This window comes from Anarhichas minor, unplaced genomic scaffold (genome assembly GCF_050575085.1).
Source record: "Anarhichas minor isolate MPS153535 unplaced genomic scaffold, ASM5057508v1 ptg000043l, whole genome shotgun sequence".
Lineage (NCBI taxonomy): Eukaryota > Metazoa > Chordata > Actinopteri > Perciformes > Anarhichadidae > Anarhichas > Anarhichas minor.
Window position 1 is genome coordinate 430,120 of NW_027466489.1, and position 25,178 is coordinate 455,297.

At 40.4% G+C, this 25,178-nt stretch overlaps 1 protein-coding gene across 1 annotated transcript; it reads right to left on the minus strand.

Moving 5' to 3' along the window:
* Nucleotides 1–3,027: 3,027 nt before the first annotated feature.
* On the minus strand, nucleotides 3,028–23,459 carry LOC142970625 (growth/differentiation factor 11-like). Its single transcript, XM_076110963.1, has 3 exons — nucleotides 23,045–23,459; nucleotides 8,868–9,241; nucleotides 3,028–3,678 (listed from the first exon to the last, which is right to left on the minus strand). Exons 1-3 carry the CDS (start codon nucleotides 23,457–23,459, stop codon nucleotides 3,298–3,300), a joined length of 1,170 nt encoding a protein of 389 aa, XP_075967078.1. The 3' UTR covers nucleotides 3,028–3,297.
* Nucleotides 23,460–25,178: the final 1,719 nt, after the last annotated feature.

Genomic DNA, 25,178 nt, shown 5'->3' on the forward strand with positions numbered 1-25,178 from the left:
TGACTATTCACACATGTAGCAGACACGGAGAAACATGAGCATGAATTTGAACGTGATGGATGTAAATCCAATATTCACCCTCTTTTAGCTCTGTTTTTGGTCTCCACCAACTCCTGAGAGAAATACACGTCTCTTTAGCGGCTACGTGCTCCACTATGTTTACCAGCTAGCTGCTAAATGTGTCTGTCTTCTGTTTGGTGCTGAGCAGTTATAGTGAACAGTGGGTTTATCAGAACTTTCAGAAATAAACAACAAATCCCATAAGCTAAATAAATGATTTATTGTACAAAAGAAAAATGACAGTAAATAAACAACAAAAGGCAAAAATAACAATTGAACAGTTATTCATATGCACAACCATTAAACTACAAAGTTGGGGTGATTTTCTTTTTTTAAAACTACACAAAGAATGGAGGAATGAAGGGGGAAAGTGAGAAAAACATTGGAAGCGGCGAACCTGTCCAAAACATCATAAATGTCAACATTTGGGTAGGTATTTACATAGAGATTTCTTACTCTCATATATTTATATGAAAACACTCTCACACATACCAGTATACAAACACTAAAATTCAAAATGCGACTTCTCACCAAGCCATAGATGTGGGCACAGCTAATTATTTCTTTTGACCACACATTACCAGAGCCGCTACCATCAGTCACTCTGTCAATAACTCAATCTGAACCTGAGAGCAAGGAGACCCTGTGGTTTTCATCTACATTTTTGGGGGGGTGGGGGTGGGGGGGTCTTATTGGTTAAATGTTTGCACAGATTAATCGATGACAAATTTAAAAAAGCAAGGTTTTGAGGGGGCTACAGTGAGGTAGACAGACTTTGAAATGCATTGTAATTAGTATTAATAAATAGAAAATTGACCAGTTGAATTATTTCCAACCACTGCCCCTAAACCAGCTTTTTCCTCCCTTTGAAATGTTCTAGCATATTCCTGCGATCACAAAAGTTACAGCACACAACATGTCATCCTCTACTTTGGCTAACAATCCCTGGATACTCCTCCCATTCTTACATGGGTGCTTTCACTTAAAATACACACAAAGGCAAAAACATGTCTCTGCAAGACAGTCGACACATTGTTTCAGTCAAAAGGACGTAGTCTCTCTAACATGGTAACAGATTAAAATTGGTGGGCGGGCCATTTCCAGTTAAAGCATTCTATTTTCATTGATCCAGACACTTATTATACATACGACTTATCACCCACAGTGGGCAAGGAGGCCTTTCAGGCCGCTGGTACAGTACGTCCAGGTTCCAGATTGGATAAAAGTGTGTGAGTGTATGGACAGGCCCCCGCTTGAGACAAACGTCAGGAAAGCGTGATGGTATCAACAAGAAGTGATAACCTCTCTAGTTCATGGTTTATCACCAGAAGCTTGAATAGTTTTTTTTTTTTTCGTTTTTTTTCATCCTATACTGTACAAGCTCTCTTGTGCTTGGTAAAACACAAACAACACATTACCTCCTCACGCCATGAACATCCCATAGTGCAAAATTTATTGTTGGTAAGGTAGAGTGCCCCAAAAAAAGGTTTTTGTATCCCTTTTTTTTAATATATACATATATCATTTATATATAGTGTCAGAAGGCTCTTCCTTTATCCAACAGCATAGTGCTTTCGTTTACAACAAAAGGATATCTTTGCTTTGACATCCAGGAGACAAAGACAGACTTCAAGCGTTACTAATCTACTCTGTGTTCAAGCACTAACAATATTTTATGATGATGGCGACAAAGTCGAGATGGAGATGGATGGGGGCATTTCAAAAAGCAATCAAATATGTTCTCTAAACAAAAGTCAGTTGTTGAATTACATTGTCTTGATCTGAACGTGTTCTGTGGTCTGTTGTGATTTATAAAAGCCATTATTTCTGCACTTAAAGGATTTTTATGTTCTTCTGTTCTGAAACTAGCATTGAGAAAAAGTGAATGAACTTTGTGAGTAATGAAGCTACTGCTCTTTCTAAATTCAAAAGTACTTTTTAACACGGATGCAAACACTGCTGTAAGTACGAGTAATCCTGTGATCCTGTGTTGTGCTATTTTCAGTTCAATAATTCACAGCAGGGGGAACATTTGAGCATTACCGTCACCCTCGTATGTTTTATTTCAGGGTATGGATTTAGCTTCCTGTCTGTTATTACGTGCTCAGTCCTAGGCCCCCTTCAAGTTATGAAACTGTGCATTTACTTCTCTGTTTTAAACATTTAATGCAAAAGTTGAGGGTGTTAAAGTGAAAGATATGTATTGGTGTCATCCTGCAGGATCCTGCGCCTCCTCCTCTCCCAGGTGGTGCAAAATAACTTCAGGATGCATCTACATTACAGTACTTAGTTTTAGACTTTAGTGTCGCAGTGAAACCTAAATATGTCTTATCTACATTTGCAGAATGGCAGAAATAGCTATACTGGCTTTATTTATCCGCTTTGAAAGACAGAGTGAAAATAGTATAACCTCTTCTCTCCCTGTTTCTTTTTGAGTTTTACAAGACTACACATAAAAAAAGATCAAAGTACCTGTGAAAGCTTTCATAGATACTCAAGAATGTCACACTGGAGTGTTATACATTAATAGAGGGTCTAGGTTTGGTTTTGGAACTCCTCAACACTTTACATCTCTAGAGCACATCTCTAAGCATCTGTAAACAAGATTTTGGATTTATACAAAGAGTATTTCTAAAGGTAAACCCTCCTCATATTAGCATGGGTTTAGTTCTTTTTGTTAAAGTGATGGATTACAAAATAATTCTGATAATGCCCCCGTGCAAACATTTTTGTGGATCAAATCTCACCCGTAAGTAAGCGTACGTGTATATTTCCAAACTCACCTTCGAACTGAAATTGCTTTAAAATTATTGTAAATGCTTATGTCTCCCGTCATCTCAATCCACTAACCTGGACAAAGATGCCATTTAAAAAAAACAACAACTTCAAAAACCCACAAAACTAACACGTACTCTATGACATAGTTTTGTCTCATTTACCGTTTTCTGAAGCTGCTCCACAAGGACAACCTCTTTAATTATTCATAATGTACTGTATTTCCATCACTCAGTTCTTTTTTTGATTCATGTTTGATTCATAACTTTTTTTTTTTTTTTTTACAGTTAGAATCAATTTAGTTACTGGACAAATGGAAACCCAGTGAGATGATTTTGTGGCTGAGCAAAAGTGAAATCTGGTGCCGAGGAGTGGGTTCTGGTGCCAAGGGAGAGCTCCGTAAGGGTTTTGGGTGGTTTGATGGGATGGTGGCTGTACACAAGTGTGCGTCCCCCCTGCAGCCTAAGAGCAGCCACATCTATCCACCACCATCCCTGGGATTTTGCCATGAATGATCTGCTGCTTGTCATTGAAGTAGAGCATGTTAATGGGGGACATCTTGGTCGGGGTACAGCAGGGCCCTGCAGAGCCTCGGGGGTTAGCGTGCTGGACCAGGTGGGTGTGCGGGTATTTCTGCATGAACATGTACTCGCACTGGCCAGAGCAATAGTTGGCTTTGTAGCGTTTGGGGGCAATGATCCAGTCCCAGCCGAACGCCTCGAAATCCACAGTCAGAGGGTAGCGACAGCAGCGAGACTCAGTGGAGTGCTCATCGCAGTCCAGGCCGAGGTTTCTCCGAGAGCGTTTGGTCGTCTCGAGAACTTTTACTTCCAGGAACGGCTGCTGGAATCAGGGGGAGGAGAGGCAGGACAGAGAGGAAGAGGTGGTTATAAGACAACAACAACATGGCGGACATATCAGTGAAGAAAAACACAATTCTTTGACTAGAAGAAGAAAGCCTCTACAGTACATGACTTCACTGCTTAATGGCACGTTATGTCTTAAAAGGACACTGTACGCTTATTTGCTCGTTTTTTTAAGGAAACAGCTAGTTTTGCTCTTGCCCACTAAGGCTGTGATTATCGTGACCCAAATAATTTACCATAAGGATAATATTGTGATATCTATAGAACATTTGAAAAGAAAGATGCCGATGCTAACAGTAAAATTCATCTTTTGTTTTATCAATTGTGTGTTTTGTCTCTTTTTTGGCAAATTAATTTCACCCAAAATATGAGTGTAGGGAGGTGAAGAGAGAATCTGTAATCCTAACTGTATTATTAAAATGATTTAAGTGGTGCTGGATTATCGATGATATGATCATATGTGTATGATTTACATGATATCATTATTTCATTTTGAACTATCCCCTAATGGTAAATGGTAAATGGACTTGTATAGTGCCTTACTAGTCTTTCGACCACACAAAGCATTTTAACGCTACATGTCATCATTCACCCATTCACACCCATTCATAGACTGATGACAGGGGCTACCATGCAAGGTGCCACCTGCCCATCAGGACTCTAACTAAGCATTGACATCCATTCATACACCACAGGCAGCTTGTGGGAGCAATTTGGGGTTAAGTGTCTTGCCCAAGGACACATCTACATAGACGAGGCGATCTAACCGCCGATCCTCTGATTGAAGGACGACCCTGCTCTACCACTGAGCCACAGTCGCCTCAACACCTCTAAAACTCACTAATTATCATGTTGTGTCTGTTGTTTTAATCTGTGCACAAACTGAAGAGTAAATGTCAAGTTGTGGTTAAAAGGGGAGTGAGGTACTGTAACTGTTTGTGGACGAATAACAGTTCATTCGTCCACCCAGCCCTTCTGTGTCTCTACTGGTTACCCGGCAACTTCACGGCAACGACAAGACTCTGGGAAGTTACAGCTCCGAGCAGTTATTTGCCAAGAAATAGTTACAGCATGCAAGTCTCCATAAAGCCTCAGAGTGTTAGTTTTACAGTCCTGTTTGTGGATTAAACAAAATAGCTTAAAAGGTGCTGGTGCGCAGAGTTCTGAACAGACAACAAAACTAACTGTTGATGCAAGACTATATATATATATATATATACTGTATATATATTGATTCATATCTGAGGAGGACTGCATATTGAATTTGTTTTTTCCAAGTAAAGACACAAACATACAGAAAGTCAATTGACAACTGCACTTATTTTGTGTTCAATCCATGTGTCAGTTTCCTACAAACTCACAGAAACTGGATTACAAGCTACAATGGTCTTCTGATACCTCAGTAGACTAAAGATGTCAAAGTACAGATTCAAACTGCTTATACAAAGTGAATTAAAGTGTTCAGCACACAGTATTCTAATGCTGGGATTTCAGTGTTTTCTGACTGTTCATATTTAAAGAGTAAATGAGTAAAGGTGTTAGTCACTAAACAATATTAAACAACTAAATCTTCCTCTTTCAACATGTCAAGGAGCTGTGGAGTGATCTTCCTCAATATGAATAGAAATAATTCCTGGCTAATAACTAGTAAACACTAGTAACTTAAATGTAGTTCAGGTACGAAATGAATTATTTCAGCAAAACTAAAACACAAACTGATGATCCTCTATAAAGAGTTACAACAGCAGCCCAATAAGCCCGTTTTCCACAAAAAGTCAGTTTGAATTGTCACAGTAAAAACACAGGTGTAAATAATACAATTAATAAATGAATTAATGCCATTTATCTGCTTCAGTTTCATTGTGCATGTTGGCTCACTGTCACACTGTTGGGACACTTGAACAGAAATGAGTCATCAGTAATGTTGTTAGTAACACCTGTGCTTTTCAGACAAAATGTCTGCTGTGAAAAAGGCTAATTCAAAATCAACTAGTTACACAAGTGCAGCAGTTTTCAAAACATTCTTCTACTCCTGAGAGTAAAAGAAACCAAACCAATAAGCTTAAACTGTTGATTGTCAGTTATAGTAACATTTTAGAAAACGATAACATTAAAAGCCCCCTAGTTCTGATTGTTAACCATGACAGCAGAACAGACCTCTTTTCACAGCAGACATTGAGGCTCGTCATAGCAGGAAAATCAGCAGGTGTAAATGATAACAAAGAATTGTAATACACTGAGGCGAGGTTGTACCAGGTGTCGTGCTCACTGATGAGGTTTACTGGGACACGTGATGAAACTGAGCCGTTATTAACAACATTTGTTTTACCGGCACAAGTCAAAATGTCTCCTGTCTCTCATTTTTGAGCATCTAGGCTTTGAAAAGAGTCACAAAACTATTAATAATGCAAAGTTTGGCAAACATTTCCTCACTAATGTAAATGAAAATGCATCATGTAAACATAGAGGTTAGTCTTTCAATTGTAATTTCCAGTGAAGAGAATTCAAGGACTTTTAACAATTTGTACATTTTAGGTTTACATCGTAGGTGTCTAAGCCCCATGTTTTTAAATTTAGTTATTTTTTATACCGGAAACTTCACCTTTTATGACTTTGGTTAAAAAAAAAAAAAAGAGGTACTCGCTCATTTAGCTTAGCTTAGCATTACTAACAGTTAGCTAATGACCAGTTTTTCTCCAAACTAAAACTTTGACACTTTGACAACCTGAAAGGAGCCAAAAGTGACAAAGAAAAAGGGTTAAAATACCTACTCATCTGATATTTCACAAAAACATATGAATTAATTTGTCATTTTGAACGTAGGAACACAATGTGCTATGAGTAGAAACTGTCCTTTTCTAACATCGATGGCTGACTCTGTATACTTGGTTTGATCCATGACCCAGCCAGGTCATCTGCAGGCTACCATAACCTTGACCTTTGGGCAAAGCAAGCGGGTCAAATATTTTACTCCATCATGTTTGTTTTACAAAGCCTTCCTCTCCCCACAGTGATTCCAGCTGGGCTCGAGCACAGTTTTTGTGACGCATTCAAAAGAGGAAATAAGCTGAAAGGCCGTTGGGGTGAGACCATGTCAGCTTGGCCTTTAGGGCTTTTGTTGTAGAGAAAAAGACCCAGAGGATCAGGGAGAAGCAGAGTTTGACTCTTTCTCTGCTTGTTGTGAATTGTTTTATTTTGGTACGCTTGCCTGTGTTTTTCATCTTTTCCTTTTTTTTGGTTCAAGAATAATATTGCACACTGCTGTGTGCTCAGAGGGCAGAGATTTATTGGCAAAGACACCAGAGCTGACCTCTGATATCTGTTGTGAAGATCTGACGCAAATGATCACTTGGTAAATATTTGGCGTTGCTTAACTTGGATGAGTGGCCTACATAATTCAACGTAGATGTACGTATGTACGCAATAACTCTGGGATTTCTGACTAGATTAATGATTCACAGATGGTTTTGCTTTAAGTTTGATTTCATCCATGCAAACTTATTCAATACATTAGAATTAACCGAGTACATTTAAATAAAAACCTAAACAAACAAACATAAAGCATCCTTTCAACAGGAGGCTAAATGATGAGTGAAAACCTTTAAAGGGACGTCCAAAATATTCAGAGGAACATCAAGTTATGATCCATTTACATTTTGCAAGGAGTACAATCTTTTCTACTTTATCTTTTAACATAATTGTCTGTGCAAGAGCAATATCAGTTTTTAACTCCACATGGAAAGAACAATGGAAAATGGTGCAAATGTGAAGAATATGTGAGTGGTGGAGGCTGATCAAAACCAAGCAGCTGTTTTTTCTCATGACTGAACTAAATATAGAGAGGTCATGACTGACATGTTCAAATAGAGTGCAATGGCGATGGTATTTAGGGTTACAAATACATGGCGGTTCAATAGACTTGCCAGTAAGATATATGTAGTCATTTTTTTCAAATCCACCTTTTCACGATATGGCTGGGATTGAAATGGATCATCTACAATTTTGACACGCTCTATCTGTGTTCCTGTAAACAGCCTTCAAAGCCGTTTGCATATATGTACCTAGCAGTAACGGAAATGAAGGTTTTTGAGTCCAGCCTTCAACAGATCCCCGCTGCTTCATGCCTGTAGGCTTCAAATCACTCCTTTCTGTGTGGAGATTTACAATCAGTGTCTTTAACTAATACAACAAATGCATGTTTGTGTTTGAGGTGAACCTGTGACATAAGTCAAGGGAAGCTGTTCTCTTAACAGTGTGACTTTACGATTTACGCTGTTAATGAATGCAGCTTTACAAAAACGTGTTGGCTGCAGGTTTGTTTAAAACCATTTGTGCTTCCACAGAAGTGTAGCTGCTAGCTGCTTTGGCTGTGGCCCAAAACTTGGATTTTGATGTCAATATGGTGCACACTGAATTACCTATCACTGTTTATGCCAACAGTTCATCGTAGTGTTTGCTATGTTTTAGTATTTGTAATGCAGATTGATGCTACATGATGCGACGCTGTCCTTTTTGTGGGGCTCATATCTCATCCACTGACAATTAGAACTGGTTTTCATTCATTTCACTGTAAACCTTTACTGTGAAAATAATATCTGCTACAATCTACAGGCTGTGTGTGATGAAGTAGCACATATTTTAGAATCTGGTAACTTGACACAAGCCTGTAGTCTCTGAAGTTGATTTTGATTATTTAAATTTAATAAACAGTGGCTGCCTAGAAGGTAGGAAACAATATTTATAAATCCAAAACACAGCAGTGTACTTTGACTTTTTAAAATCTGCTCTGAAACCAACACCAATCATAAAGGATGCAAGACAAATATTGTAGGGCAACATCAAATCTGATAACTGACTTATACATCAGTATAGTAGCCTGTATTGCATCCTCACTAGATAGATTAACAAAGATGTGGAGGGAGAGAAACGGCTAGGACATGCAGGATGACATAAATGCCATCCTTTTTTTTCTCTATGAATACTACAATTTTAGTCTCGTCTAGTTATCAATACACATCCACATTCTTCTTTGGATCAAGTTTTTTTTCTCTAGCATGAATTTGGCTGCCGTCCTTTGATTAAAATAAGAATTAACATTTGCAGAAATGTGAGCTTTAAGAAAAGTGATTCCCCTCCTGCCCCATGGACAGGTCTAAGGGTCCTTACCAGCCCCTCCTCCCCGGGTCGCAGCGAAGTAACTGCCAGGTCATTGCCGCTCTCATCAAAGGCGTTGATGTCGATTCCCCAGTTGGTGTGGGGCTGTTTGAACCAGTTCTGCAGCACGTGCTTAAAGTCAATACTTTGCCAGTGGCCGACCCTGGAGTTGAGCTCTATCTTCAGGGAGCGGATGCGGATGTGGCGGCTGCCCTGCTCCGTGACGGGCTTCAGCCGGAGGATCTGCAGATAGACAGTGGAGGTCTGCTGCAGCGGCCGCAGGTACACCCACAGCTGGGCCTTCAGCACCTTGGTGAACATCAGTTTGGGGCTGAACTTGAAGAAGCAGCAGCTTGGCTTCCCGTTCACCTGCACCAGGGGCTCCGCTGTGGAAAAGAGGACAGTTACATTTATAAAGGTATTGGATGTGCAGTTTATTGTATACATAACATGATCAATCATCATCATCCTTCACAAAGCGCTGAACACTGATCCCAGTGTGCGTCCAGCAAGGGACTTCGTTTTCGACGATTAAATAAAGGCATATAAATGCCAAATATTATGCATAATATTCATGTTTTTATTTTGGTGCAGGTGGTTCTCTTTTCTGTCTGTTTGTGCAACATTGACTCCAAAACTATATCCGTGCTCAGTCATTCACCAGAGGAACAAGCAATGACTCTCTTCATTCATATAATGTTAATAACTACGATCATACTCAGCCACAAAACTGAGATGGATCCTCTCTGATAGAGCCAAGCGAGGACTAGAAGAAGATAAATGAGAATTTACTCCCAAAGAGGCACAAAGAATCCACAACATCTCTCAGCAGTTTTATCAGGAACTACCAGTAGCCCATACTTTTGTCACAGCTTCCAAAAATTCACACAGCAAATAGGAAAATTGTATTATTCAAGTGCAAACTTTTTCCTCTATGATGCTAACAAATACTATATTCTGCATGAAACGAGAGACAGTGGTAGGTACAAGTTAACACTTTACTCCTTTGTGTTTATGTTGTGCTATAATCCATCACCTAACATTTTAAGGTACATGTCCCTCGCCACCACTACTTTACTACATTATGAAAAATAAGATATTTAATTTTTAAAACAATTTCTTCAGAGTCAGTGTAATTCATTCGCACCTCACAAAGGGACAAACGCTATTTTGTAATAAAGTAGACATTATAAAAGGTGTAGTTAAGAGTGTTGTGATTCCTTGGCAGGTATTCCTTGAAAGGAAAGTTGCGCATGTGTTCTGCACACTGACCTTAAAGCCAGACACTACCACAGATCTGCACTTCACTGAGAAGTGATAACAAGTTGGCAGACTTTTGTGTAACTCCAGCTCAGTAATACACTGTTGTTGTCAACATATGGGATATTGGTTGTTTTTTGCTCGGTGATGAATCTTAATTAGGATTTTAAAAACTTGAGATTGAGTCCAAGTAATTTACAGGAAAAACAAACACAATATTTGTTACAATTTGTAAGACCGGGGTTTCTTAACTGAATGTGAACACTGCTTAATTTGGTAAACAGACTACCATTCTCTGCCCAACTGCTCATTTTAGTTACATCTGCATGAATGCTGTCTGTTATCACATGTGCACATGGTCCTGTTGTTTGCTCCATTCAGTCAGGTTACATTTGGGATTACATCAAGGTTGATCTATTTGCATATTAAAACAAGGATCAGTAATGGTGGCCAGTGGCCAGATGGTAACCTTATATTCCCCTGGGTCAATCGTAATGAAATGGTCTACCGCTATATTACAAATAGCAAAATTAAAGCATCTCAAGTTTTTTAGTGGCTCATCCTTGCTGAAAATATATTTGGGGTGTGGATTAAGGGTTATGTCAAAGAACACAATCCAACTCCTAAAATAGGCAGATTTATTCCTGTCATGATCCTCGGCTCTGGTGTTTCTGTGATTTGCACCACATGTCAAATCTGCTCATGGTTCATTTACATAGACCTCCATCTGATATAATGACATCCATCCATTGCATTCATACATTCATTTCCATGTAAAACGTTCATCTATTAAGGGAAATTTATTCTGCATCAATCTGGCATAATAATGTGCCAACTGAATACAATAGAATATCTAATCTGCCCATTTTCTCTCAGCCTTTTTGACATATTACAACTTAGATGTTGCAAATAAACTTCTGTCATTTAGCTAGGAGGGGAGTGTTGTTCTTCCTCTTTAGAAAAAAAAAAATAGAGGATAAAAAAAGAAAAACTGTTTGGAACTGTCAATCATAGCTAAATCTGAGGTTGCTCAGGCAACCTGCAAATGCTTCCTGGGTCAAAAGGTTATTTGGCACCTCAGCCTAGTTAAGAAATGGGATCAGGGGTCAAAACCGTCAGCCTCTTTACATCTCAGTGGTGCTGGGGAGGGGCAGCCCTAATAGCCAGATTGAGTTTGAAGGTCAAGGTCGACCCCATGGCAATGGTAATGTCTTTCCTCACAACACACGTTTGTTTGTTTTAAACAGAGAATCATCTAAAATCTAAAAGACACAACAGCACTGAATCAGCCACAGTTTGTTTTTGTTTTGATTAGGGTGGAGATTCTCCAGCCAATAGTGAATTTGTTTATCAAACCTCAATTGGCCAGGAGAGAACACTGCACCAGGCTGTTTTCTTCTTTTTACACTAAACAAGTGTTGTAATTGAATTATGGGGATGCATTGAGGGATATGAATTCACCGAGGTACAGATGGACTATCCATTAGAACAGTCCAGGGCGAATATTGAATAAGGGCCAAGCCAGGGACAGACGTGGTCCTTCAGCCTGTATTTCCAGGGACAGTCATTAGTGAGTGTAAATTATACAGTGTCTCACGCTGAGCAAACAATATGTCAATGTTCCTTTTGGTGGGTTGCTGGGGTCACAGCAATTAACGTGGTTGGTGTTGTGTTTGCTCATCAGCACAAAACTGGGAATGAATGATTCTGCAGTTTGCTTGGGATTTACTTGTGATTACTACTTTTTGTTGTTTTTAATCGCTGCAGATGGGGACCGACACACACCAGCTCTTCCTTTGCAAACAGTTTGTATCGCTTTTGTTGAATCCTAGGAAGAAAACAAAGAAACACAGCAGAGCTGAAATGGTTCAGCTTCTCGAGCGGAGACCTTTTCTTGAGGAGGAGTAATCTGAGAAGCGGGGCCCATATACTGTGATCCAGTAAGGACCTCCGTTATTAAACACACATGCACAACATATGAGCTACGTCATGTTAAACAATGACTGCATTGATAGGTGAAATCAATTTGTGCCTTTATAGATCCTGTAAGTGCGCAAGTAAGAGGCGAACCACAGAAGATGAATGCCTGCAGCTTAATTGCACCCCACGTCTTGGCAGTGTTCCACTTGTGCAAAATGAGCAAAGCTAGCTTGTAAAGACATTTAATGCCTCTACCTGAACTAACTTAGCTCCTGCTGCCATAACACATTACTGCTAAAAGAGCTCATAATTTTACTGCAACTGCAGGACTGTTTTTGTGGCTTAATTTCCGGAACAATTTGCTTAGTTGTACTTCAGTTTTTCAACCCTGCAGTAAGGATATGAACTCTGATTTTGCATTCAGCACCACCTACTGGAGCAACGACAACACCTCTTTCCTCGGGCAAACTGTAGATGCAGATAGAAACTAGTCCTTATACAGAAATAACGCTTATGTTTATCAAAAAGTAAAGAACAAGTAAAGAACAAGTAAAGTTAAGTATGGACAGAGGCTGTGTTTTTCCAAAGGAAACAGGCTTGTTTGCTTTTCCTCCTCATGTTCCCAGCCTACTTCATTATTATAGCAGCTTATTTCCCTGTGGTATAATTGCAGCATATGCAGCGCATGAATTTTACTGCCAGCACGCAGCAGGCCTGCAGGTGAGCCTATCAAACATCTGGCGGACTCCCTGGGTACCTGTGTCCCATAGTTAGCCCAGAGCCTATACGAGTATATTAGGGGGAGACATATGTATATAAGAGTTTATTCACCATGCCATCTGTCCATTTTAATATGACCGTAGCCTGTTTCAAAGTCAAATGTCCTTAATAATCAAATGCAGTAATGTTGAGCCAGTTAAACAGTTAAAAAACAGATGGAGAAGGAATGTTAAGGTGCAGTTGAGTACAATGAATAGTTAACACATGTTACCGGTGAGGCTGCATTAATGTGGGCAGTATGGCAAAAATGGTAAATGGACATTTATCAATCTTTGATTTCCATCTAGAAGACATATAGAAAAAAGAGTTGGCAGAGTTCACAAAGATTTCTATGCTGCTGTTTCTCGCACTTCCCCACACTTTCAACTTTAGCAACAAAGAGCAACCTCACAATACTTACTGCAATTACAAGACCCCCACCCAATGTTCATAACATGATAGAATGCATTAGAAAGCATAATAAATGAATCTAAGAGTTGAAAACTGGGAGCTGTTTCATATCTGTATATCAGATTTTTCAAGGCTCTTTGTCAAATGTCAGGCAGTAAAGTAAAAAATAAATGATGAATTTGTTTTACAGTGAATGGTAACAGGATTGTATACCCATTTTTAAAATAATTTATCACAAAATATTTCTAAATTCTAAAATTATCTACACACATCTAGCTCATATTTTAAAACAAATTCATTAGAGTTCACTTCTTTATCCAAGCTCTTGAAAGGCGGTCACGCTACATGTGCTGTAACATCAAATCAGGTGAAAATCTGGAGCTAAGATGAGGCAGCGAGAGAAACGGTCATCTATTGTTAATACCCAATGCAAAATGATATAAACCAAGATAGGAGTTTCATTTGCATATATATATCTATATTTTCTTTTCTTAATGGCAAATGCAAATGTGCCATTTTGGGGTGAGTGTGTGTTTGGGAGCCCTCATGTTGAATAAATGTGACTCTAGGGTATCCCCACGCACCTCGGTATATTAATCATCGTGACACGTTCACGACCCTTCTAATAAGGCAGGGGCCACAGTGCACCCCCTCAAACATCCCACCCCACCCCAGCCCCACTCCCTCTTTGTCTCTCGGTCAGTCCCAAGGGACGGGAGAGGGTGGTGAGGGAGGCCTGGCTCGAGCTGGGGATGGAGATGAGGGGGGTGTGTGTGTGAAGTTAGACCCCCTCATTCAGAAGCCCTCCCTTGGGACAACGGCAGGCACAAGACTCCTATTAGGACTGAGCACAGTAGCCCCCCAGGAGCAACAAAAGACACCTCCTAAAGCTCCCTGTTCTAGCTCAGTGAACACACACATGGAAACACGCAACTACACATAAACACACGACATACACAAGCTCCAAACTGACTGTCTTCAGCAAACAGACTCATTGTCTTTAGTGTTGGGGTTATATGTGTTTCTATTGGGAGGGAAACGTCTGTGGGATATCTCCAGCAGGACGGGGACGGGTGATGAAAAGAGCGAGCGTGCAGTGAACTGCAATTAGGTGGACAGCTGGACAGCAGGAAGCATGCTGGGGTCTTACCGCTTGTGTTTATGTGCATCCACACATACATGCAAGACGTTAACGTCGGAGGACAACGCTCTGCTCTGTTCTAAAGAGTTAAATACAAACTTTACATTTTTTTTTACATATTTTATATAAAAGCAGATATTAAGACAAGACAGGAAGGTGGTTTTGATTGATTAGCAGGCTCTGTTTTTAATGCTGCTGCTTTGGATTGGTGACAGGCTTCAGTCAGATAATGAACGGATACTAACATATCCATGTGAATTCAATGAGTATTTTTGTAATGTATTTACAGGAAACACTACTGCCATATGACAATCTAATACAGCACTTACAGTTATTATATTTTAAGACTATCATGCACACTCAAATTGCATTTTAGCCACTGATCGTTGTGGTCCAATCAACCTCAAACCTGTACAGAGAAAGTCTTTAAAATAACACGACTTGGCTAAAACTAAAACTATTTAGCTTTTGCTATTTTGAAGCTGAGCATAGTTTTGTTAACTCATATCAAGCAGAAGCACGCAGTTGTGATTTTGTTGTTATGAAGCATTGAAGAGGACATTATCTTCAGTGTTGCTTATATTGTAATTAGTAATATATATTTCACATTTCTTCTGCCTCAGATTAATCTTCACCAAGTTGACAGGCATAGCCAAAACATACAGCAAACTAAAATGTTGCTGTTGGAAATGTATTTCTCTCTCTGAAATGTGTTGCAACTTAACAGTGTGTTAGTATACCCACGTGTGTATGGCATTCAATTTGGCAGTGACCCTCTTGAGAGATTATCGTTTTAGAAATGGCTGAAGCCCAGAGGCGAGGGCTTCAACAGGGACGTAGCTCAGAGGTGACTGATGGAAAACAGAAGGAAGAGAATAAACACTTGAGAGGCGGGTAGAATTTCAGCCATTACTATTTAGAGAACCTTCAAACTCATACAGATTTAACAGATCATCTCTTGATTTGCAGGCTGACCATGTGCCACTGAACATGGTGATTTATATTTCTTCAATCGTCTGCTGAGTTATTTCACTGTAGAACATGATACATCTGTTGATTACATTTAAAGAACCCAAAGACAAAATGAACACCCATTATCAACTTGCACTGCAAAGGAAGTCATCTAGTTGCTTTACTGTAAACAAATGTCACAAAGGAAATCTGCAAAACTGTGCATGACAGAAACCTGGTCGGCATTCAACGGCTATGATTTTGTCATCAGTTTGAGTCTTTTTCAACTTACTTATTTACTCTTGCTTAATGTAACAAGCACAGCTAACCCAATATACAAACTCTGCAGCAAAGAAAAGAAAAGAGCATGAGTCTACTCTTTAACAGAAACTAAAGCAGTTCAGTTCATATCATGTGACAGCTAACATCACTACAACAAAGATACATTACTGGGTGGTGACTTAGTTTGTTCATCTCAGCAGTTATGTAAAGACCTGTAGCAGAAGGATTATAATTCAAACTTCCTAACTGCTGATCTTCTGTTGCTGGTTGAATTGTTCGTTGACTTGTTTGATGGAGCAACTTTTAATAAAAGTCTGTTCTACATCATCACATGCTACAAGTGACCTACAGCAACACACACTGTAAAAACAAAACACAAAGACTCAGGTTTGACCTCTGAGATCGCCTTTCTCTCTAGTGAGTCATGGCCACTGGTATTTTTTCATGTGATTTAGAATAACTTAATTGTTAATGTGATATTTCATAAAGAAAAACCGAGATTGAAATGAATGCTGATCAATGAAACCAGAACAGGAACCAGGTGCAACTCTCCACAGGCCATCTGAGAAAAGCTCTATTAATTTATATTACAGTACATGTGTGTTAGAAATCATTCAACAATGGCATTGAGCTGCTGTAACAATAAATTGCATTACACACATTTTCTGCACTTTTGTTGTTGTTTTACTATCCCTTAACCATGTGTTTAATTTACTATTGACTACTGAAAACTATTCTTCCCCCAAAGACAAATAAAATGTTTAATATTGTGTATCCTATGTCTGAGATGATTTGTCTGTGATAACATGTGATTTCTTCATTGCAGAGGACCAGTAGGTTGATCCTAGTGCATTCATTGACAACATCATGATCCTTCACTGGCTTCCCAATCGTGAGCACATGAGGAACGACCAGAATTGAGGCACTGCTACTGCGATATGAGCTGACAATTTTCCCCCATGCCACCCATGTTCTAGACATCATACATGACTTTTGATACTTTACAAGCAAAATAATAAAAATACCTATCCTAATTATGCAGATGACACCCACGTGTATCTCTCTCACCCGGTGACAATGCTATCTCAGACTCAGAAAGCAGTGTATTTAACAAATCAATGATTAGATAATACAGATACAGACAAAACGCATGTAGTATTTTCTCCTTTGAAACATCATATGTCTCTCTGGTAGCAGTCTGATAAACGCTCTACGACACCAAACTAAACATGGAGAAGCACTATTAAGTTTTTCTGCTCCATGTAGGTGAAACAAACTTTCAGAATATTTAAGACAATGAAGTTCACCTATAAAAGCAATTTAAAAACTAGTTTGCTCATCGTCTTAAGACACAACATGCATGCACCATGGCATGAGGGGGACTGATCAGCATTGATGAATTTATTGTCACTCAACCTGAGAGTTCTCTCAAACTGAGCGACCAGCCATAGACTGTAGGTGGACGTAGTCATCATGACGTCCCCTATTGGTTTATGAACTGCAGTTTTAAAGCCTAGAATTCGGAATTCGGCACTGTCGCCATCTTGGCTTTTGGCCTTCGCCATCTTGTTTTTTTGGAACCAGAAGTGACACAAAAGGGTGGAGCTAAGTACGCCGAGGCTAAATTAGATGACGAAGAAAACAAAGACAACTCCTACACCGGACAACACTGTGGCAGCGACATGTCAATCACCAAGTAGCCACTCCCTAAAGCATACCCTGCTTTATCATCTATTTTACACTAAATGGGACCCCAATTTACTAAATGAACATCATGATGCATTGAAGAGGATTAGAAACTAGTGATTGAAACCATAAAGTCACAATGTTTACTGAGGTAATAAATCAAGTGGGTCATTTTCTCATAGACCTCTATGCAATCAGACTTCTCTTTGCAACCAGAGGAGTCGCTCCCTGCTGACTTATAGAAAGAATGAAGGTTTAAGGCACTTCTGCATTGGCTTAACTTTCCAGGCCTGACACCAACAGGTCAGAATTGCTTTTCCAAAATACTGTATATGTCCTTGAAACGAATCAGTGGTCAACATGTGCGTATTAGATTAATCACTTTAAACACTAAAAAGATGTGCCATATTTCTGCCTGGAAGTATTTCTGTTTGAGTGCACTCAGTTACTGAAAAAAATCTCTGAAGCCACCCAAATCTGCCAGCGTCTCGGCCAAGTTTTCTCGAAAGACAACGTTTAGTTTATTGTGACCAACCCTCCGTCTAGGAAGCATTTACTCCCACACTGTTATTTTCTAAGCAACGTGAACATATCGTTCCCTTTATGAGCTGTGTTGTACATTATATAAATCAAACTTGGCTCTTGTCCCTAAAGAAATCACTTCGAATGTGAATTTTCCCTAATGAACTTCCTGGGGTGATGTGGGTATGGAAGGCGGAAATACAACCACAGGTGATAAATGCAGCGAGAAGCTGCTCTCCAGAAAAATGGCTAATTAAATTTTCATGCTGATAATGATGAGGTAATCCACCGTTAATTGTGCTTCCAACCGACACAGTGGCTCCCTCGTGGGATCAAGCATTATGCCCATGCAGCATTTCCTTTGCTTAAACGCCTCATAGATTTAATGGACTCGTCCATAAACTGATCCTCAGCAGCTCCTTGCACACGACCACACAGAGCCTGAACGCATCCATCAACAATAATCCCCTCAATGATCTCCATTTTATCTTTTCACTCCCCTCCTCCTCCTCCTCCTCACTCGTGTCCCTACACAGGGCTTAATTACTGGTGTGAAGTAATTATTTCCTTTATTAGTGAAACGTAACATCTGTTTCAGGTCTTTTTAATTGTACCTATAAAACCCTTGCATGATTTCTGTCCCTTTAGGATAGGACTGGGCTGCTTGCTGCTCCCTGTGGACTCCCCCACCCCCCCACCCCCGCAGCATGAGCTGCGATGCACCTAACTCGATCACTGTCTTTGAAATCCTTTAAAGAACCAACGCGGAGCTCACCAGTGCTCACCAGGAGTAAAAGGAAAGATTGTCTTTTTTTTAACAAGGAGGCCAAAAATATTCTTGCACAGCCATGTCTCCAAACTGACATTAATGCAGTCTTACATCCATTCTCTCAAATTCTCAGTGTAGTATTTTTGGTAAAGCATGCATTAATTCCGAAGCAACATATTCCCAAATGCCAAGAGAAAAGGCCGGCTGCAGGGACTGGTACACGGGAGCGTGGGAATAGGGGAAGGAGGGTGAAAGGAGTGGGATTCCTGAGGTCCTGGGGAAATTTTGTCCCTGTATTAATAGACTTTGGTCCCTTTGAAATTTTATTAGCCATAAAGTTGACAGTATGTTGTGCAACTTCTACAGACCTTTCTTTCTTAAGTTTTTACTTCTTTTTAAACAAACCGGTCGTGCCCCTCAGTGTCCAAACAATTCAACACCAAAGTTTATCTTTCCCTCAACTGATGCCAGCAACTACACAGGGAGAACAGGTGTCATCGTCAAACTGAGACCTCCATGGAATAAATAAATCTATAAAAACCTCACATAGTCATCAACTTCCATCAAACACTGGCCAGTGAGTTGGAGACAGTCCGACTTCTGCTGCTCTGTCCTTTTAGCGCTCTCCCTCTTAATTTTTATGGTTCCTGCACCTTCAGGAAATGACCCTTTTATAGGGTCAACACTATAAAAGACTTGTTTTTTTGTGGGAGTGGTTAGTGGATGAGTGTGTGTGTGTGGGCATGTGTGTGTATGTGGTGGGGGATAAGTGTTCAAGTTACTACCGGTTCGTCTTTGCTGCCAAAGAAAGAGACCCGATGAGGTTAATAGTCTCCTCTTCCAATATATCACATAGCTGTGAACTCTGTGACCCTTTTTGTCAATAGGAGAACTTTTCTCTGGAGTGTGTGTGTGACTGTGTGAGTGTGTGTGCCTGAGAGAGCATCCTCATGTGTCTACACAAGTGTGCACATGTGGAAATTTGTACATTCATACCTTTACATGTGTGTAGATGTTTATTTTTCAACTCAAGATTTGTGTAAGCCTGTGCTTGAACTGAATGTGCCTCATTTAAAGAGGATTACATAATAATGGCAGTATAGCACTTCCTAATGTTAGCCTACACACAATCACGATGGACAAGATAAAATTGTGGGTATGAAATAGTTTAACAAAGTGAGAAGTTTCAAGAATAGCTAAATGGTCATAAGAAATGTTTCAAATGCGACGTTCTTTATGTCTAAACCTCAGTTTTCATGCCTTTAAAATGTAAAGTTTTTCCTTGCAGATAGTCACTGATTTCCTATGTTTTGGACACTCTGCTATGAAAAATGTAAACATGGAATAAAGGTGCAGAGGGAGGGTAAGTAAGTGCTGCTCTCTGCTGGATTCTCTCTTACCGGACAATGTCAAAATTACTCAAAATGTCACAGAACAGAAATTAAGTTTTCTCAAGAAGATGATGCATTAAGCTTTTCACAAACAACCTAAACTCAAGTCAAGAGTATTCGTAGGCCACAAAGGTGCCTCTTCTCTTTAAATTGTTTTCCTGATGTGCTCTGGCAGGACTGGTTTTTAGCATTCAATGTTGCTGGAGTATTTAATGGAACAGTGTGCCGTTAATCAGCATCAGAACATGCACACAGAGACAGAGAAAAAGAAAGGAGCAATAGGCCCCTGATGGGAGAGGAAGGTCTGCTCTAAATGTCTTGGACATGTGACAAATGGGAGACTTGTGGGGTCAAATCCTGACCACACCTCAGGCAAAACTGAGATCCAAAATACACACTGTGCACGCACGATTACCCACATATATCAACATATACAGACAGCTCGTATGTTAATGCGATAGATTTGTTAATAAAAATTGACACTCGTTCACAATGTTGCGCTAGAAAATGACCCTGATAAACTGCTCCAAACTGACTCATTTTTAATGCATGAACAGCAAGCGGAGCGGTTACCTACACAACACACTACATAGAGAGAGATGCTTTAGTGCCGCACTATGATATAAATAGCTGTACTTTTCCATGAAATTTCATAGTAATTAGAGACCAGGAAGCATGGACCCTCTCAACCCCCACTGCGGCACCCACGTACCTTGAGTGAATACTAAGAAGCAACTCTGGCACATGTCCAGTTCAGTATGTACTGTGTGAACCCACATGGCCCATCAAAGGCAGTGTGCACTACCGTGAAAGGGTGATTGGGTTCGAGGTGCGCAGGGAATAGTGTTTGAAGTCCTCCTTCTATCAGAGAGACAGAAAAGGCACTTTTAATCCTGTGAGATCACTAAGGCGCCACAGGCAAAAAGAGATGCACTCATTCTCTCAACTCTTCCATGGGTACCAGAGAAAAAGAAGAGGAAGGAGAGAGGGGGCTAACAGGGAGGAAGGTGGGGGGGATAGAGGGAGGGGGTGAGGGGTGTAACAGAGAGAAAGAGATGGAGAGAAGGAGCAGATGATAAAAACTGCAGCTGATGTAAAGAGATGAGGCAAACAGAGCAGAACAGGAAGTGCGGTTACATGACAGATACAGCAGTAATGTCAGTCATTAGCTCCTCTGGCTGGCACAAGGCCGTTAGAAATATGCAATTACCAAGCGTCATGCATAATGACTTTTTTTTTGGCTTGAGAAGGTGTCAAATCGCTTTCATGTTGTGTTGTGTGTGCGTGAGGCTGTGCAGAGGTTGGGAAGCAAAGAGTCAAAAATGCACTTTGAGGATATTGTTGATTTCACTTGTAACGTGTAGATGAGTGTGTTAAGCATGCAGAGTTTCATCTCGTCTGTATTTAGAGGTTGAGAGGGAATAATAATTAATGTAGGTTTGATCTGCACATCAGAGAGAAAACAGCACGTTATTATAGAAGATCTTCATTGTCAGCATGAAACGCATACATGCTGTGTGAGTGAGCAAGAATTATTCATGGAAACAGAGGGGGATACTGTAGATAGATAGACAGATTATTTTGTGGAAATGTCCTAAAAATATCTGGCCCATAAAGTAAAACGGTTCACAAACGACAAATCAAACATTTTACGCGTGCCTCTTTCAATTCACCTGTAAGATGTAAGACATCTGTGCACCGTTTCTCTTCAGGATTAACTGAACTGGATTGATCACATCAATCCGGATTAAAAACATCTCTCAGAGTAAACAATTATAAAGTTCACAGAGATGTTTGCAAGTAGTTTAAAGAATTAACAGTTAAAAGCTTCTTGGTGAAAGAGGAAGAATAGAGATAAAATTCAGATGACTTTTGAGTCTGCAGCTGATTTGCAATAATCCCAGATAATATATTAAAATATACCTACTATGCCGACATAGATAGATTGATATATGGATAGATAGATATTATAATGAGGAATTAATAGTGTCAGACATCAGATGAGGCCAAAGTCTCTTGCACATAGGCGTATCTTTGTTCACTCGTGGGGTGAAAAAAACTGATTATTTGGAGTGTGTTTTATCCGCCTTATGCAGAATATATTACGTGTGTAAATGTTGTTGAACCCCGCGATTCACCAGGAAAAGGTCACACACTCCCCTCGACCTTAAGTGATTCTCTGTCTTTGTGTACTCGTAGTGAAAAAAAAAAACGAGCTGCGCCCATAAACTTCGCATTTAAAAGGCAAGTGCGGCCGAGGGGGGCCGCTGCATGAGGGGAACAATAGCAGCTTTTTGGACACACTTTTTCTCCCTGCGATGAACAGCAGGGAAACCGGTAGAGCCTCCTATAAAAGACCGATAGAGCACAGCTGCCAGGGTTCAACAGTAATTTTATAAAATGTCTCCAAGGGGGCCTGCCTGCGGTTTATCTGTGGTTTTATGGGAAATTATAAGCGAGCGAGCAAATTGTTAGAGGGGCAATAATCAGGGAGCCTCATGACGTGATCATAACTCCAGAATTTAGGGCCTTTATGCAAAAGAAGACCTAAAAGGATGAAGTGGTGCAACTGCCAGCCAAATGCTGCATTATCATTAGTAATGCACTTGACATTCACACGGGTCCGTCATGCGTTTACTCCCCGTCAAACACACAAAAGGCATCTAAAAGGGGAAAAGTTTGAACATGACAGCAGGTGGCTGAGAAGCTAAACACTAGACTGCTGCTCCAACAGGGCTCAGCCCTCCATCATCATCATCATCGTCATCGTTATCATCACCACCAAAAGTTCATCAGGCCATATTGGAGCTGTCTGTTTCAGCGACGAGGCTCTTTATACTGCTGATTATTGATTTATCAGCTTCACGAGTAGTCCCTATTTTGACAGCAGTGGCCATCAACTGACTTTTTTTTAAAAATATTATCAGTCAGACACACAGAGTCGACCCTCAATTTCAAAAAGTAGGTTTGGTCACTGACTTGAATGAGCACCAGCTTCCACTGTCCACGGAGCAGGCCCGAGTCACTTCAACCCATCTGCTTCGCAATTACGCACATGACGCGAGAGAATAGTGTTGGGTTGTGAACTATTACTTACGCTCAGAGGCCATGGTGATCACGGACTCCGTGGTGGCGTGGTACTCATCCTCCTCCATAAACTCATCCTGGGACGACGCGTCTCCCTGGAAGTCGTGATGGTCCAGCAGCTGCTGGAGCGGAGGCGCCTTGGGCAGCAGCTGATTGACCACCTCCCGGCTGATGTTGGGCGCTTGCTTCAGACGCAGCTTGCTCAGGATCTGGGACTTGATGGTCTCCAGTCTCAGCACTTTGCTCTGCTCCCTCCAAACACAGGCGGAGCACTCGTGGGAACCAGCGTCCTCGTCCAGCAGGGACAGCCCGGCATCCGTGGGCGTCTCGCTGGCAGAAGGCAGCAGCAGATTGGGCTCATCGCTCCCCGACTGTCCTAAGGAGATGAGCACCATTAAGCACAGTAAGAAGTTGTACCTCGGCATGACGATGCGTGGACACTAGGCAATGCAACTTTTTTTCTTTCTGTTTCTTGTCTGTTCACTCGCTATATTCCGTTATATCCCCTCTCTCGGATGTGCGCCTCTCCTTTCCTTACCCTACAAGAGGCAGGCAATCAGTGACATGCATCTAATCCAATACGATCAACCCGAAGTTGCTGTTTTTGGCAGCAGGAGATTCTGCAATCAATTTCCCCCAAAAAAAAAAGTACGTCCCAGTGTGTCTCGGTACAGACTGTTTGGATTGAAAGTGAACAAATTACGTGTCTGATGAATGCATAGCACGCTCACGTGTAGTGTAGTGTAGTGGCTGTTTTGGGATCTTCTGTACAATTTAGTCCATGGAGGTGTGTGAATGTTCAGAAGTGTCACTGAAAAATGTGCAAGTGCGGCCAAAAAGGGGCTCTTTATATATCTCAGCTGCCCGGTGTCGTAATCCGTCTCCATTGGCTAAGATTGCAACAAAAGGCTTTTAGGTCTGTCACCAAGTCAAGAGGGACAGAGCGAAGGGAGGGTGCACACACTGTTATGAGAGTATAAATGTTTTACAGTGCACAAACAATGTCTCACATTAGAGATATTGCCCAATTAGGTTATTATGATGATGACATAATACGGCTCATTGCGCCTGTTGTTACAAATGGTTTATTATGGTGTAAATTGAAAATAAGCTTCATAGACTCGAACCGAATTCATCAACTCCTAAATCACATGCATCTATATATTTGCGATGTATTTTAACAAGAAACTGATGAGGAATCTTCATGTAGACCTATGGTTAAATGCTTATTATTTAGAAGTTGCACGAGCTTGTCCGATGGAGGGCTGTCTAAACTCAGCGTCATCTGTGTAAACCAGGAAAGTATACCTGACCTTTTCATTTCAAATCAAGGGCTCTAAATTGCACAAACGTGGTTTTAAGAAGGCTGCATTCAACGCTAATAATAAAAGATGTACGTTTAATAGATTCATTTAAGTCATGCAGTAGCAGCAGGTCTGCTAGCATAAAGACTGTTTATGTATAGGCCTATACGGTTATTGACATTATATTTGCACTGATCAGGGTAGTTTGTATAAGCCTTATGGAAATGTCACATTTGAATCGTTTCCTGATTAATTATGGATTGTAGAATCTAAAGCATTCTGAGTGTCCATTTGAGCTGTAAACCCACAGTATGTCAAGACATAGGACCTGATAAAAAATGTTGCCCAACTTCAAACCACTGAGGGATGCTGTATTCATTACTAATAGTCTGCTTAATGAAAGCTGTGATATTTCTGGAACTGATTTCTTTATCTACAAATTGTACTTCACGGAGCAATGAGCCGCCTGCTCTCAGTAAACCATCACTGACCCACTAGTGTCATCTGCTGGAGGGAAACACAGTTGCAGCTGCAGAAAAACAACCGTTCATGTTTCAGTTATAATATTAGTTACCGTGTGTGCTGCATTTGGCATTGCTTGTTGCAGTCAGATTGTGGTACTTTATTGTGAAACAGGGCCCAGTCTTCATTTAGCTTGAGAATATAGCAGAATTAAATCTTTATAGATCAAATACTGATAGGACTAGAAGTTAGTGAGGATCAAGCATTAGAGCAACTGAAAGTAATCCTGCTGACTGTTGTCTCTTTATGTTGTTAAGGCTTCCCAGACATCACATTCCCTTCTTTCCACTTTGATGGAAGGAATCAGTGTTATTAAGC